The 13,058-nt window shown below is 30.9% G+C and overlaps 2 protein-coding genes across 2 annotated transcripts; one reads left to right on the top strand and one right to left on the bottom strand.

Moving 5' to 3' along the window:
• The first annotated feature begins 2,634 nt into the window (after positions 1–2,634).
• Positions 2,635–8,760, top strand: LOC132905193 (G-protein coupled receptor Mth2-like). The gene is made up of 6 exons (XM_060956225.1): positions 2,635–2,823; positions 3,670–3,908; positions 5,078–5,244; positions 5,400–5,633; positions 6,159–6,419; positions 7,054–8,760. Exons 1-6 carry the CDS (start codon positions 2,635–2,637, stop codon positions 7,527–7,529), a joined length of 1,566 nt encoding a protein of 521 aa, XP_060812208.1. The 3' UTR covers positions 7,530–8,760.
• A 79-nt stretch (positions 8,761–8,839) lies between these two features.
• On the bottom strand, positions 8,840–12,867 carry LOC132905195 (inositol polyphosphate 5-phosphatase K-like). The gene is made up of 9 exons (XM_060956232.1): positions 12,484–12,867; positions 12,121–12,237; positions 11,976–12,053; positions 11,692–11,839; positions 11,446–11,621; positions 11,141–11,368; positions 10,919–11,072; positions 10,634–10,823; positions 8,840–10,523 (listed from the first exon to the last, which is right to left on the bottom strand). Exons 1-9 carry the CDS (start codon positions 12,507–12,509, stop codon positions 10,348–10,350), a joined length of 1,293 nt encoding a protein of 430 aa, XP_060812215.1. The 5' UTR covers positions 12,510–12,867; the 3' UTR covers positions 8,840–10,347.
• Between the last annotated feature and the right edge of the window lie 191 nt (positions 12,868–13,058).

Below are 13,058 nucleotides of genomic sequence, written 5' to 3'. Positions count from 1 at the left end.
GGAAGAAAATGTTCGATGTTGCCTCGATATTTTCATTTTGATCTATCGTCCGACCTTTACTCGAGTATTACCGCTCGAGAACAGATTCTAGATCAAATTTTACTACGTTATATAAATCTACTTTTATCGTAGAATTTTATTACTCTGGGTATAGGTTTTCGAGAATCTAAAGATCCGAGGAAAGCACGATTTTTATATAAATTTTATTCATATCTGTACGCGGGTTTACTTTCCTCTTTGAGATTCGGACAGGATGTTTGTTTTAGAAAATGGACTTTTTAACTTTATAATAGAGATACTAACTTATCGATTCCAGTAGATTTTCCTGATTATCATCTGGAATTTCCTGTTTGTTACATTGTACGTAATGAAAGAATATAATAAAAGATATTATAACAGCTGATAATATTATATGACGATGTCGTATATAAAAATATCAACTAAAATTCATATCAAATAGATCAAATTAACATTGATCCAAAAATATATCACAAAGTGTAATATGAAATTTAATCATTTTTTATCTATTGTATTATCTCACTCGTATAGTAAAAGAGTTCTATCAACAACCATCTGCTCCAAAAGTGATGACACACTATCTATTTTATCGGATATAAGTTCATTTTCAATAAATAATTTTATAATTAAATAATTAAATAGTAAAATAATTTTAAATCTACTAGAACATATAAAAATCACCTACGTACTTTCGAAAAATACAAATTTCCTCCTTTTGATGAACGTTCTTGCACGATGAAATATAAATGACATAAAGGGTGAAACAGATGAAAAAAGAATAATGGTCGAACGATAAAAGAAAAGATATTCTATAAAGATTTCCTATTTTGGTTATTCTCATAAAATTGTCGAACAGAGTTCGACGAATACGCAATAATTACATCTGTCTACTGAATCTTTGATGATGCATGCAACCGTACGAGTAATCGTGCACTGATAAATAAAGGCCTTGTGTCTCGAGGAATACGGCCAGTATGCTCCCAGACATCGATGGGTAACCACGTGAATTTCGACAGGATTCGATTCTCCGTTACGTGATCCAGTGTTTCCCGCAGCTTTGAACAAGTACGATTATACAATTATAATCGTCGAGCCACGAATCAGTCGAAAGCATTAATTTTCGGGATCGAGCCGGTGATATTTTCTGGTTTGTGAAGTTGTGCCATCGAATAAATTGTTAAATGTTGCTTAAGCAACTGTGACAACTGCGACATAATTTTTATTTGAACGTATAATAATTTGAACAGTGACATAAGTCATATAATATCAGGATAGCATCTACATAAATTTTTTTCGCGCGGTGATCAATTTTAAGCGGTATATCTGGAGATCAAGGAACAGGTATGTGCCAGTCGACACGTCTAGTCAGATGTACCAATACCGGTTCGTGTTTCCTTCTAGACTTCTAAAATTAATGTGCTGTCTTGGTCCCGTGTCAATGAATACATCAGACGTTTCTTGAATGAAAACACGTGAAATAATATTCAACTCATTGCCGTGAAGGTCCGGCTCACTTTTTCACCTACTTTTGTCGTCGAAATAACGAGAATTATAGGTCAATGACCATGGATTTATTAAATCCTCTTAGGATGACATTTAACACTTTTTACGAGCTTTAACACCGATCCTCGAGTTTTTATCGTTTGGTTAATCGTTTAGTCGATTGGATTCTCGGTTATTCTCGGCAAATAATCGCGTAGAACGGCGGAAAATCCAACCACAAGTTGCCTTGAGAATAAAAATCGTTACATCGAGTCATTGCGTGAAGATAAATGCATTTTGAAGATCACACAACGGTTACGAGATACCGAACGATTAAGTAATTCCTATTGTATGTTCTAGGTCTCGTTTGAAAGACTGGAATTTGATTGGCCAAATCCGTGTAACGTCGTATGTACAAAAGGCAAATAGTTTTTAACGAAACGTACCGATCGGAGAAAGATTTTGCTTCGGTGTATTAACTGTTGGAAAAGATAGTAGACATATACCTAGAAAACGTATTCTGTTATCGAAGTTGATACTCGAACGAAGCGAGCGCTATTATCTTCCACATTGCTCAGTCTTTAATCGATAGCAAGAAAATAATCAGCGAAGGAGAAGCTGTAAACCGATAGAGTACGGAAGTCTGAAGGTATATCTTTATTACGTCAAATCTCTACCAACAAGCATCGAACATTCTTCCGGTTTGGATATTTCAAGGAAAACCTTGAGAACGAAATTCAGCCTGAAAGGTGCATACTGACCACATGAATTATATGGAACACCAAACACGTTCGGAAAAGTTTTAGAAACACTCAAACGTTTGGTAAAATATTCTTCGTACGAGAAGCGTAAATCGTAGTGAACGACGTAGTCAAGTTAAAAGGAATATACCAAGCTCAATCTGAAAGAGACAAAATGTCATCGATGAGTCGAACGCTGAAATTTTGTTATCTTTTTACGGCTGGTGAAGTTCCCGTTGTTTTACGAAGGCATTTTCATTAACGGGATTGACAGAAAATTACATTTTGGAAAAGATTTGTGTAACGAAGTGACATTAAGAAAAAAAAAGAACGCAGGAAACCGAGAAATCTGTATCACAGACAAATATATTTAAAGAACGTTATAAAAGTCTTTATGGCAGTTTTCGCAGGACATATAAACAGAATCCAAAGAAACAACATGTCTGGGACTTTGAACAAGTCTCTAGTGCTGTTCTTCTTTTTGTTTCAAATTCTTTTCTCTGAACTGGTGATTTGCAGTGCCAATATGAACAACGAAACGATTCATCAATCGATCAAACCGATCATATATCCCATTCTTTTGGTACGTATAGGCACATTAATAAAAATGTTATTTAGATATGATCATCCAGTGACAGATCGTTTAATCAAATATTTTATAATTTAAAAAATATAAGTATTAGTATATATATATATAATAATTTAATTCAATAAAGCTAATTTAATCAGACCTCGATATCAGAGAATTTGAAATAATAAAAAGTCGAATTTTTGTACTCTATAAATGCTAAATAGGCTTGATAAGGGCCAATAATATCTTGATAGGAATTGGAACGGTGCTCGTAGTATTTATACGAAATTTGCATAAACATAAAATTTCAGTAGGTCTAATTATACATTACCAAAGCATTTTTGTGGAGCACAGCAAATAGATGTGTATACGATAAATATAGATAGCTGTGTGTTCATTTAGTTATTTTTAGACTTTTCGCCCTATCTATGTCCATCTATCTTTGAAATATTGGAGGCGTAAAATTGTAATCCAATCGTAAAGTCGCAATAAAAAGAATAAACGTAAATATAAATTCATGAATAACAATTAGCATATGTTGTCAATGGTAAGTTTGCCGCATGAGTTTTCCTTAAGACTTACACAGATTAAATACGATTAAAATTTACACCGATCTTCGTTCTTATTCGATTATCAATCGTAACTTTAATAGCGTTTTATCATACAAAAGTTATTAATTAATTTTAATTCATACTTCTCTGTTACGCGAAATTATATAATTCTAATGTTTCAGTAAGAATGTGTAAGAAACATAAATACAAAGCCTTTTGATACGATAAGATAAAATTTTTGATCATTCGGATAAACGAGTACATTTTTTAGATATGCATAAGAATATCCTTTGATCTCATATTACAGGAAAATATGACGATAATACCTGAAGAGTACAAAAACTTATCTGTGGTTGGAAAATGTTGTCCACTGGGTGAAGTTCTCGTAAAAAATGGTACTCAAAACTCGGTTTGTTATCTGGATTCCTCCATGGCTGAAAATTTCTCTCCAGTTTTTTATGGTTTTAATGCATTTGGTTATGAAACTCCCGGTGAAGTTCGAAGTTCGTTCGTTGCGATCATCGGAGATCCTTGCAAATACAAAAAGTGAGTATACTTAAGTTTCCAAGTAATAGGAATAACGATTTAATTTTATTGACACTTTTGATATAACATTGATAAAAAGCAGAGATCGAAAGAGTTATGAAACTTTTAAATAGGTTCTATTTAAAACATAGAGCGTGAAACATTTTTTGAAGGAGTTCTTGCATCGTAAGTTTCGATGAGAACAAAGAAAGAAAAGTTTTTGAAAATAAAAAGCGTTATTCTACAAAAGTACGATATTATATTGTTAAATAAGATTAATACCTAAAATTTTGGTACTTTTATTTATCTTAAGGAAGCTTTTTTAATACGTGTTCTAAAATAATTAGTTTTCATGAAACTTTTATTATATAAACATTATATAAATATATTATATAAATTCTAGAATATCTGTTCCATGAGAACACTTTTTAAAGAAGTTCCCAAGTACAACATTTATTTCCATAAAAATTCCATAGGAGCAGATATTTTCTTAAACGAAACACACAAGTGCAAATAGAATTTTTTTAAAAGCGAAAGATAAGTGTTTATTTCAATCCCTGATAAAAGAATTTAACGAAGCAGAAAAATAAAATAAAAAAGATCATATATATGTACATTTTTTCCTCCGTATAAACACAATAAGAAACGATTTCATTTTATCTCTTATGCATCACAGATTGTATTCTGCATTTTATACCAAGGATAGGTGTCGCTTTTCTTCATTTTTAATTCCAATGCAAACGATCAGACTGACTTTCAAATTATCTCAAGTACGTTTACACAAGCTGTTCATAACACTTCTAATCATGCAGTTGTGTACAATTTATAGATTATACACAGTTTCGAGTTTGTTAGGAAAACACGTCTTCTTTGCAATCCAATCTATGCTTCCCAAGAATCTTCAAGTTATAAAAACATTGAAAGGTCTACTATTGACTTAACGTGACCTTTTCACCCACTCTCTCTTTAACTCAAAGCGCGTCATTAGGTTAATTATCTCACCATGATCATTACACTATTGATCACTCGCGATCATTTACGATTTATGCAAAAAGAATTATATATATGTATATATAGGTAATTTCAATTAAAGAAAAGAGTACAATTATACGAATAAAAGTATTAAAATATCTAAAAGGAAAGCGAGATAATTTTATATTTATCCAAATTATATATGTATATTTTTTTAGGTATATTTTAAATCCAAACGACGATAACAGAGATAACAATTATTTATTAACGAACGGTTCTATATATGCACCCGATCACGATCCAAAAATGCTGCAACCCGGAATCAACTACTGTGCAGAAATCGTGCCAAAGTTAGGACTTCAGACTTTCGTATGTTTTTCCGAAAGTAAGCAGAAATACTTTTAAAATTAATTATAAATTAGAAAGAATTATATAAATGAAATTAAAGTTAAAAATAACTTAAAAGAGCCAGAAATATACTTTCAAAAGAGTCATTGCACGTACTAACTTATATAACGAACGCTAAAAAAATTATTTCAGGTCGCGTAATAATCACCGCGGACTCCCGAATTACAATCTATGCCTGCGGCCTTTTAATATCGGTGCCATTCTTAATTCTTACCATCGCAGCGTATTCCATCACACCAAACTTGCGAGATATTTTTGGAAGGGCATTGTGCCGTTATTGTGGATCCTTAGCGCTGGCTTTTATGATGTTAGCAATTACACAGTTATGGAATGTAGAGTTGTCGGATCAAGCTTGTACCAGTATAGGTAAGATGAAATATTCAATCTGATAAAAAACATTAGAAACAATGTTATTCTTGTCCAAACATAGTACAGTAGAACTCTGTTTATCAAATCAAAGTGCAGTGCCTCCAAAACTTATTTGCACAACATCGAATTTATTACAGCATTTAAATGTAACCTAAAATGTAATAATGTAAAACCTGATAAAAAAACGTTTCATTGAAAAATAAACGTATGTGCCGATACTTTTGCTATTCGATTTAACGAGCTTTTTTCGACTGAATACGTTTATCTAATTACCTCTTATTATATTTATTTTACAAGCTCTTATTATTTTCTCCTGAACTACTAAATCGTCAGAGCTGTTCGTTCCCTAATAAGTTAAAGATAAATCGAGTTCTACTGTACTCTATACGTGCGTTACCATACATAGCGCGATTTACGGGATACCATAAAATGATCTGATGTAACGTGTAATTCTTTTGGAAGAAAAACCAGTGCTGGTTTGAAATTTTAAATGAACAATTAAAAAGCAATCGGCTTTTCCAGCATTCGTCATCCAGTTCTCCTTCGTCGCGTGCTTCTTCTGGCTAAATGCGATCTGCATAGAAATGTGGTCATTGGTGCGTGTCTACGTGGATCGTGGAACATACAGAAGGATGAAACCCAGAATGTTGTTCTTTTGGTACTCGTTATGGTGCTGGGGTCCCTCGGTGATACTTATTCTCGTATCAATGATCATGGATCTCAGTCCGATGATACCGGCGACTTACGTGAAGCCAAACTCCAAGAAAAGTTGTTCCTTCAAATGTAAGTGGAGTTGCACTCGAATTTCACTGCATACCGCGCACACGCGTGTACAGTTTAACTATCAAAAACATATCACATATATTTAACATTAATAATCTCGTGGTCCCTGTTTTCACTTAATTTTAACACTCTAAGAAAGACTAGTTGTCACTGTTATTTTTATTCACATACTTTCGAGGAACGAAACATAAATCATTGATAACCTATTTACCAATTTAAATCATTCAAAACGACGGTAACAACTGGAAAGAGATATTAGTATAATAAATATTGGTCTACAGACGACCATTGTTTAAGACACCACTTGACAATTTTATGAAACAACAACAATATCATCTGCAATTTTAATTTACAACAATTTGATTTGAATTCCGATTCAACGTCCATGTGTTTCAATTAACCTCGAACTGTCTTAATACTCTTTTGTATAAGATCAGAGAAGTCAGCCTTTTGTCTAGAAAAATATCAATCAAAAAGAAAAGGTATCATGAAATATCACTCGTGTCAATCTTGATTCACTTCTACATCATTACCCCGTAAAATCATTAATTTCAAGTAGATAATAAAATTACAAATTAAAAGAAACATATCGATATTAACTCGATAAAACTTATTATTGTTTTCTAATTTACAGCGGAAGATGAAGCAATACCATACTTTTACATACCAATCGGATTGCTTCTTGTTGCGAATGTGATTCTTTTCGTTCTAATCTTCGTCAAATTAACTAAATATCAAAGGGACCTCGACTTAAGGCGTCTCGCGAGAAATCAGGAATCCGATCGACTTGATCGAAAGTATCTTCGGCGACTCATGAGAACTACATTTGTTTGCATGATTATCTTCGTTTTGATGGGTCTTAATTGGACGGTGGAAGTAATATTTTGGTTCGTCAACGGAGATTCATTCGACTGGTCCTCCTTCGATCTTATAAACGCTCTCCAAGGTGTTCTTATCTTCGCTTTATTTGTTCTGCGAAGGCCACCGAGAGACTTTGTGTGGCACAGAATACAAGAACTTCGTGGTATTCATCAAGTACCAGAACTGGAAGCTGGAAGCATGGAACTGTATCTGCTTCCAACAATTAACGGTGATTCACTGCCTAGATAAAAGATCATTCCGTGCACATAACTTACTTTTCGACCTTTCCTCGAATTCGTCGTGGATTATGAGATAACTATAAATCAATTGCCGAAACATGCTTGAAAGTTCCTTGATTAGACGTACAATTTTTTATGAATTATTTATAAAGCGTCGAATTGGTCAAACAAGAGAAGTTTGATAATTCTGACAAATTTATTTTATGTAAGACTTATCGAATTATTTATTATACGCGTAATATCGATATAACATATACATATGCATGTCATCAACACCATATATGAGGTCAATATTTATTTTGCATATCATCAATTATGTATCGAGTGTGATTTTTGTATAATACGATTTATTTTAATTAGTTTGATTATCACGTGTTGATTGCGAGGATAATTCCATACTAATGAAAGCTTCATGGTTATGTACATGTATGTGTTTATACTTCGTTTTCGAATCATTTTGCGTTCTTCCATTCATTTCACATTGTAATTATTTTGCGATGCTTCATATTCCCTGTGAATATTTTTATACTCTAGGGAAAAAAGACTTAAAAAATTCATAGTTTTCTAAATGTGAAATGAATTTTATGAATTTAATAATAGATCACTTGATTCTTGTGTTTAAAGTCGCATTTGTGATTGTTAGTCGCATAATAATAGCATGCTTCACAGAAACTTGTCTTGATTATGTAAAAATGCCTCCAACTCGTTTTACAATAGTGTATGCAAATTATGATATCTGTATAACTGTACATTGATTACACAACAGAGAATAACAGAATAGGTTACATTATGATCTTAGATCTAATATACATATATATGTACATTCTTCTGAATCTTGTATATTTAACATTAAAAGCATTTCTAATAATTTCTAAATATATAATATTTGCAAGCGCATCCTACAACGTTAAGTTTCATTTATTATTTATCTATTTATTATTTACATAAAATTTCATGAAAATACGTTATAATTAAATTATTTTAATAAAAACAAATTCATGTCTGAAACAATTCAATTAGTATTCATTACTGTATTCCTCAAAGTATGTGTTAATAATAATTTTTATATGTTAGAACTACTAAGAATTATCTACTTACACTAGTAATAAATAAATTAAAGAATACAAGCGACGACGTTATACGTTTTGTATTTTGTAGTATTAGCATTAGAAGTGGAATGTATTATTTATTGTAAAACTTTTAAATTATTTATGTGAAATTAAATTCATTCTCATAATAAACATTGTATCCATTTTTAAATATATACATATGTTTGTTTCAACAAAAAACAATAAATGGTATTTCAAAAACTGCTTAGCATGAGTAAAAAATATTTTTTATTTGTATCCTTCCCGATACTACATTATACATTTATTTGCCATGTTTTTGCGTTTCTGTTGTGCTATACAAAAATAAAATAATATAGGTTTGTACAACCAAACCACCATTACACACATTTCGCCAATCGAACCAAAAGGTTTTCTACTAAACTAATAAAAATTTGTAATTATCTAGGACTGCTTGTTCGAATATAAAGTGTGCAAAAATAACCGACACACTCGCTATATCCTCTGAAGCGTAAGACGATTAAGCACTAATGCTTTTGGGTAATAACCCAAGAGCAAAACCAGGTACCGAAAGTAACATTTCAAAATTAACCAGAAAATTGAGTGTTGTATAAATTACATTATGTATTGTTTTGAGAGTATCATTTTCCACCTACGTATATTTATTCTCATTTATCGCTATTGTATTATCCAGCAAATATCAACATTTTACAGGGCATTTTATGTACGAAAACATTATTCCATAAAATAAAGACTAATTTTTATGAATTTATTATAAAAATATAGCTTTTTTATAAAATTATCTATCCTCAAATTGCTTAGAAAGAATTAATTTACAAAATATGTATTATTTACTGAATAATACAATACTTACTAATCTCTTCTTGTTTTGTCTTTTTGTCCCCAATTCCCAGAAATCTCTTATACATGTTTAAGTTCATAAATACGACAATGCATATAGCTAAAAATTCTAATGTGTCTAAACTCTTTGTGGTCCTTGTTGGTATAACAATTATTTGTTCGTTACTCAAACTCATATTGAGTCCAAATGTTAAGTAAGTATTATCTTTAAGATATAAATAAAATAAAATTTTTGTAGACAAAAATTTATATGATATAATGATATTAACTCTCTGTGACATAATTTTCTATCAATTACAGTAACATAATATGTCAAAAATATATGGGCAAAATATATTAACCTCTTGTTATGTTCTTTGAATGTTCGCTATAATAAAATCGATATATAATGTAAACTATCAGATATCTTATGAAATATTCGGTTTTCTAAGTGCATATTACATCTACAATATTCATAAAATCAAATAACACATTGCAGAAAAATAATACCGTTTCAACCATTCAACTTTGTTTCTCCACAATTATTTCCATCTTCAATCATGAAATAAGTACAGCTCATCCTTATTTGGTGGAATTATCCTATACAGTACTAATTTAAAGCACAAAAAGTATTCAATATGTTTATCATTTTCATGATATATATGTTGCATAGGTGTATATGCAAAATAGTATTTTAGTCTTTATAAACAGGTATTCATTCTAACAAGAAAATAAAAAAATACTGGACCCCAAAGAGTTACAGTCAAATAAAATAATTCTCAACCACTTAATAAAATTATCCAATATTTGTGTATATAAATTTGTTAACTAAGCACACACATAAGGTGCAGCATCTTCATATTCATTAAACATTAAGCGACTATCACTCTGCCTATTCTGACTATTACACGAACCAATTTATCAAGCAGGTCTGTGATGTCCTGGAAACGGTGGACTAATGCCTAAAATTCCAACAAGATTCCCTCGTTGAGCAACATACACCAAACGATACATTCCTGGTGCTCGAAGGGCAGTATCGCTAAAGTAAATTCGCTCGGTGATCGAGTGAGGTTCGAGAGGAACTGGAGACGATTTACCTATCATAAGTCTTTATTATTGATTTACCGAAATAACTGTAATATATGTATGCAAAATGAAAATTAATTAATATATTTAAAGAAATATAATAAAATGATATCTAGCTCACCTCGACCTACATATTCATAAACGATATATTCGTCTAGACTGGAAAATTCATTGTGAAAAAGACCCACCCAATCGCCGCTAGCTGGTCTCGCGTCTCCTAATAATCTATATGATACTGAATTTTCTTCATCTATAAACCATGATGACACAGGTTGGAACTCTACACCATGGTCCTCTACATTTGGTCTGATCTATATACATAATGCAAAGTTTTATAATAAAATGACATCTTCTGTTATTTATTATTAATTTTCACTGATCTTTATATTGTACAAAAAAATCTTACGACAATATCAAATTCTCCTGTGACAGGCTTATGGTCTGATTGTACATAATTGGAATGACTTTTATAATTACGCTGAATAGCATTCAATTTAACATCGTCATAAATATCTGCATTTACTCTGTACAAAATTCTATCAGTCCATGATGGTCGACGCCTAAATAGAAAATTCTTAGTTAAAAAAAAATACAATTAGAAAATGCGAGTATCATAGTCTTATCTTACTTGAGATCAAATTCTTGAGATGCAAATTCATATTTATAAGTAGGAGGAAATGTAATAGGATTCTCATTCAATTCAGAAAAAGCTTCACCCTTCTCCATTACCATCTTCAATTGATCTCTGGTTAATAAGGATTTTAATTCATTTTTCCTAACTAGTATGTCTATTTCTGTGGCAGTTAAATCCTCTCCATGTAATCGAAAATTTAAGTCACCAATCCAAAACACATAACTGTACAGAAAAGTGATATGGATAATTTATTTTGTATTTATGGATTAAATTGTATTAATTTAAAGAAAATTACTGACTCATGAAATAATATTTTTGAAGTATCTGGACTACTAAAACTATGACTTGTGAGTATTGTATTATAATCCATAATTCTGTCTGTTAATAAATGATCATGTGGTGTCAAGTGTGTATTTACTATACACATGTTAATTCCATACATATTTAATCTTATACTCACTGCACCTTTATTTCCCTTTAAATAATATATTTTTTCGCTAAAAAAAATTAAGGAATGAGTTTATATAATTATAATTTCTTCTTACCCACATGCCTCCACATCCTGTCCTTGTATATTGAGCCTCTATTAATCTTAAATGTGTAATATGTTTTCTTAAGCAAAAGATATTTAAAACAAGACCCTGTAAACGTTGTGTACGTATTTTTACGTAATCATATTTCTTTAATATATCTCTGCAAGAATTGTATACAATAAAATTGTTAAATACCATTTTTAACATAACAATTGTTAGCTTTCAAAAATGTAACTGTTAATTTATATATACAATTAAATTTGTTACTGTAATATTTCCCACGTTTATATATATACCTAAAAGATTTAGTCCATGGATCATCGAAGAATATGTCCATCACCATATTTTGTGGCTGAGCTTTAACTTCTTGTAATCTAACATAATTTATGAATTTAATCATTTTATAGATGATATAAATAAATTTGCGTAAATTATACACACCCAACAATGTATAAATCTGGTAATGTTTTTGACTTGTCAATCTGATTCACATCAAGAAGTTCATGCAAATCCTCCTCTGGGTATTTAGTTGCCACATTCCATGTGACGAAGTAGATTCTAAAATACATAGGAGGTAATTTTTTATTACTAAAGTTATTTACTATCATAAAGCATAGATAACAAATATATCGATCAAGATATAAAACAAAAACATATTTTTAATTAGATATTAAATTTTTAATTCATAATTTAAATTCGAAGCATAAGAGGCAAAGGTTACAGTCCGATACAGACTTGAAGGAAAGAACATTGGTTAAAAAAAGGACATATACAAAAAAAGATACATATACAATTTTTACTCACCTAAGATATTTTGATGTATCAGCCATTTTTAGGATAATACGATGTACATATATTGTAAAACAATCATACAAAATTTCACTCTAACTTTGTTAGCATCTGGAATCAGATTATATTACAGTGACTGTGCACTGTTTTCCAATATACTTTTTAGGTTAAAAAGTAATATATGAAATGTCAACGGTTGGTTAATTAATCTTTTTGTTCTAGATTTTTATTCAAATATTGTTAACGAGTACTTAAAGGGAGATTTCACAGGTGTTACATTACTTTTCGATTATGATACACGAAAACATTCTTTTATAAAGAACCATACCATTGACAGCTGTGATGCACGGACGAGCGTGCTGTGAAGAGAGCAATCTCCCCTCTACTACACCATGTGACGTCAAGAAAGCAACCTGTCGTTTACTGTCACCATTCTGTGTTAAAGTGCATTGTACATACGCAATTACGCGTAGTAAATATGTATGCTTTGTAGTAAATGCAAAATACGTAGTATACTACAACTCCGCTTATCGGAATTCTTTCATTAAGTAAAATTCTGAAATGACTCGCATATACAACGCTTTTAAATG

The sequence above is a fragment of the Bombus pascuorum genome, chromosome 3, assembly GCF_905332965.1.
Source record: "Bombus pascuorum chromosome 3, iyBomPasc1.1, whole genome shotgun sequence".
NCBI lineage: Eukaryota > Metazoa > Arthropoda > Insecta > Hymenoptera > Apidae > Bombus > Bombus pascuorum.
This window is presented reverse-complemented; position numbering and strand designations above follow the sequence as displayed.

Excerpts from the sequence above, each read along its gene's own strand:
- LOC132905193 (XM_060956225.1), top strand. The coding sequence starts at position 2,635 with ATGGCAGTTTTCGCAGGACATATAAACAGAATCCAAAGAAACAACATG. Across the intron at positions 2,824-3,669 it reads TCATATATCCCATTCTTTTG|GAAAATATGACGATAATACC; the intron begins GTACGTATAGGC and ends CTCATATTACAG. Across the intron at positions 3,909-5,077 it reads GATCCTTGCAAATACAAAAA|GTATATTTTAAATCCAAACG; the intron begins GTGAGTATACTT and ends ATATTTTTTTAG.
- LOC132905195 (XM_060956232.1), bottom strand. The coding sequence starts at position 12,509 with ATGGCTGATACATCAAAATATCTTAG. Across the intron at positions 12,238-12,483 it reads GATACATCAAAATATCTTAG|AATCTACTTCGTCACATGGA; the intron begins GTGAGTAAAAAT and ends TATGTATTTTAG. Across the intron at positions 11,073-11,140 it reads TCTCAAGAATTTGATCTCAA|GCGTCGACCATCATGGACTG; the intron begins GTAAGATAAGAC and ends TTTTCTATTTAG.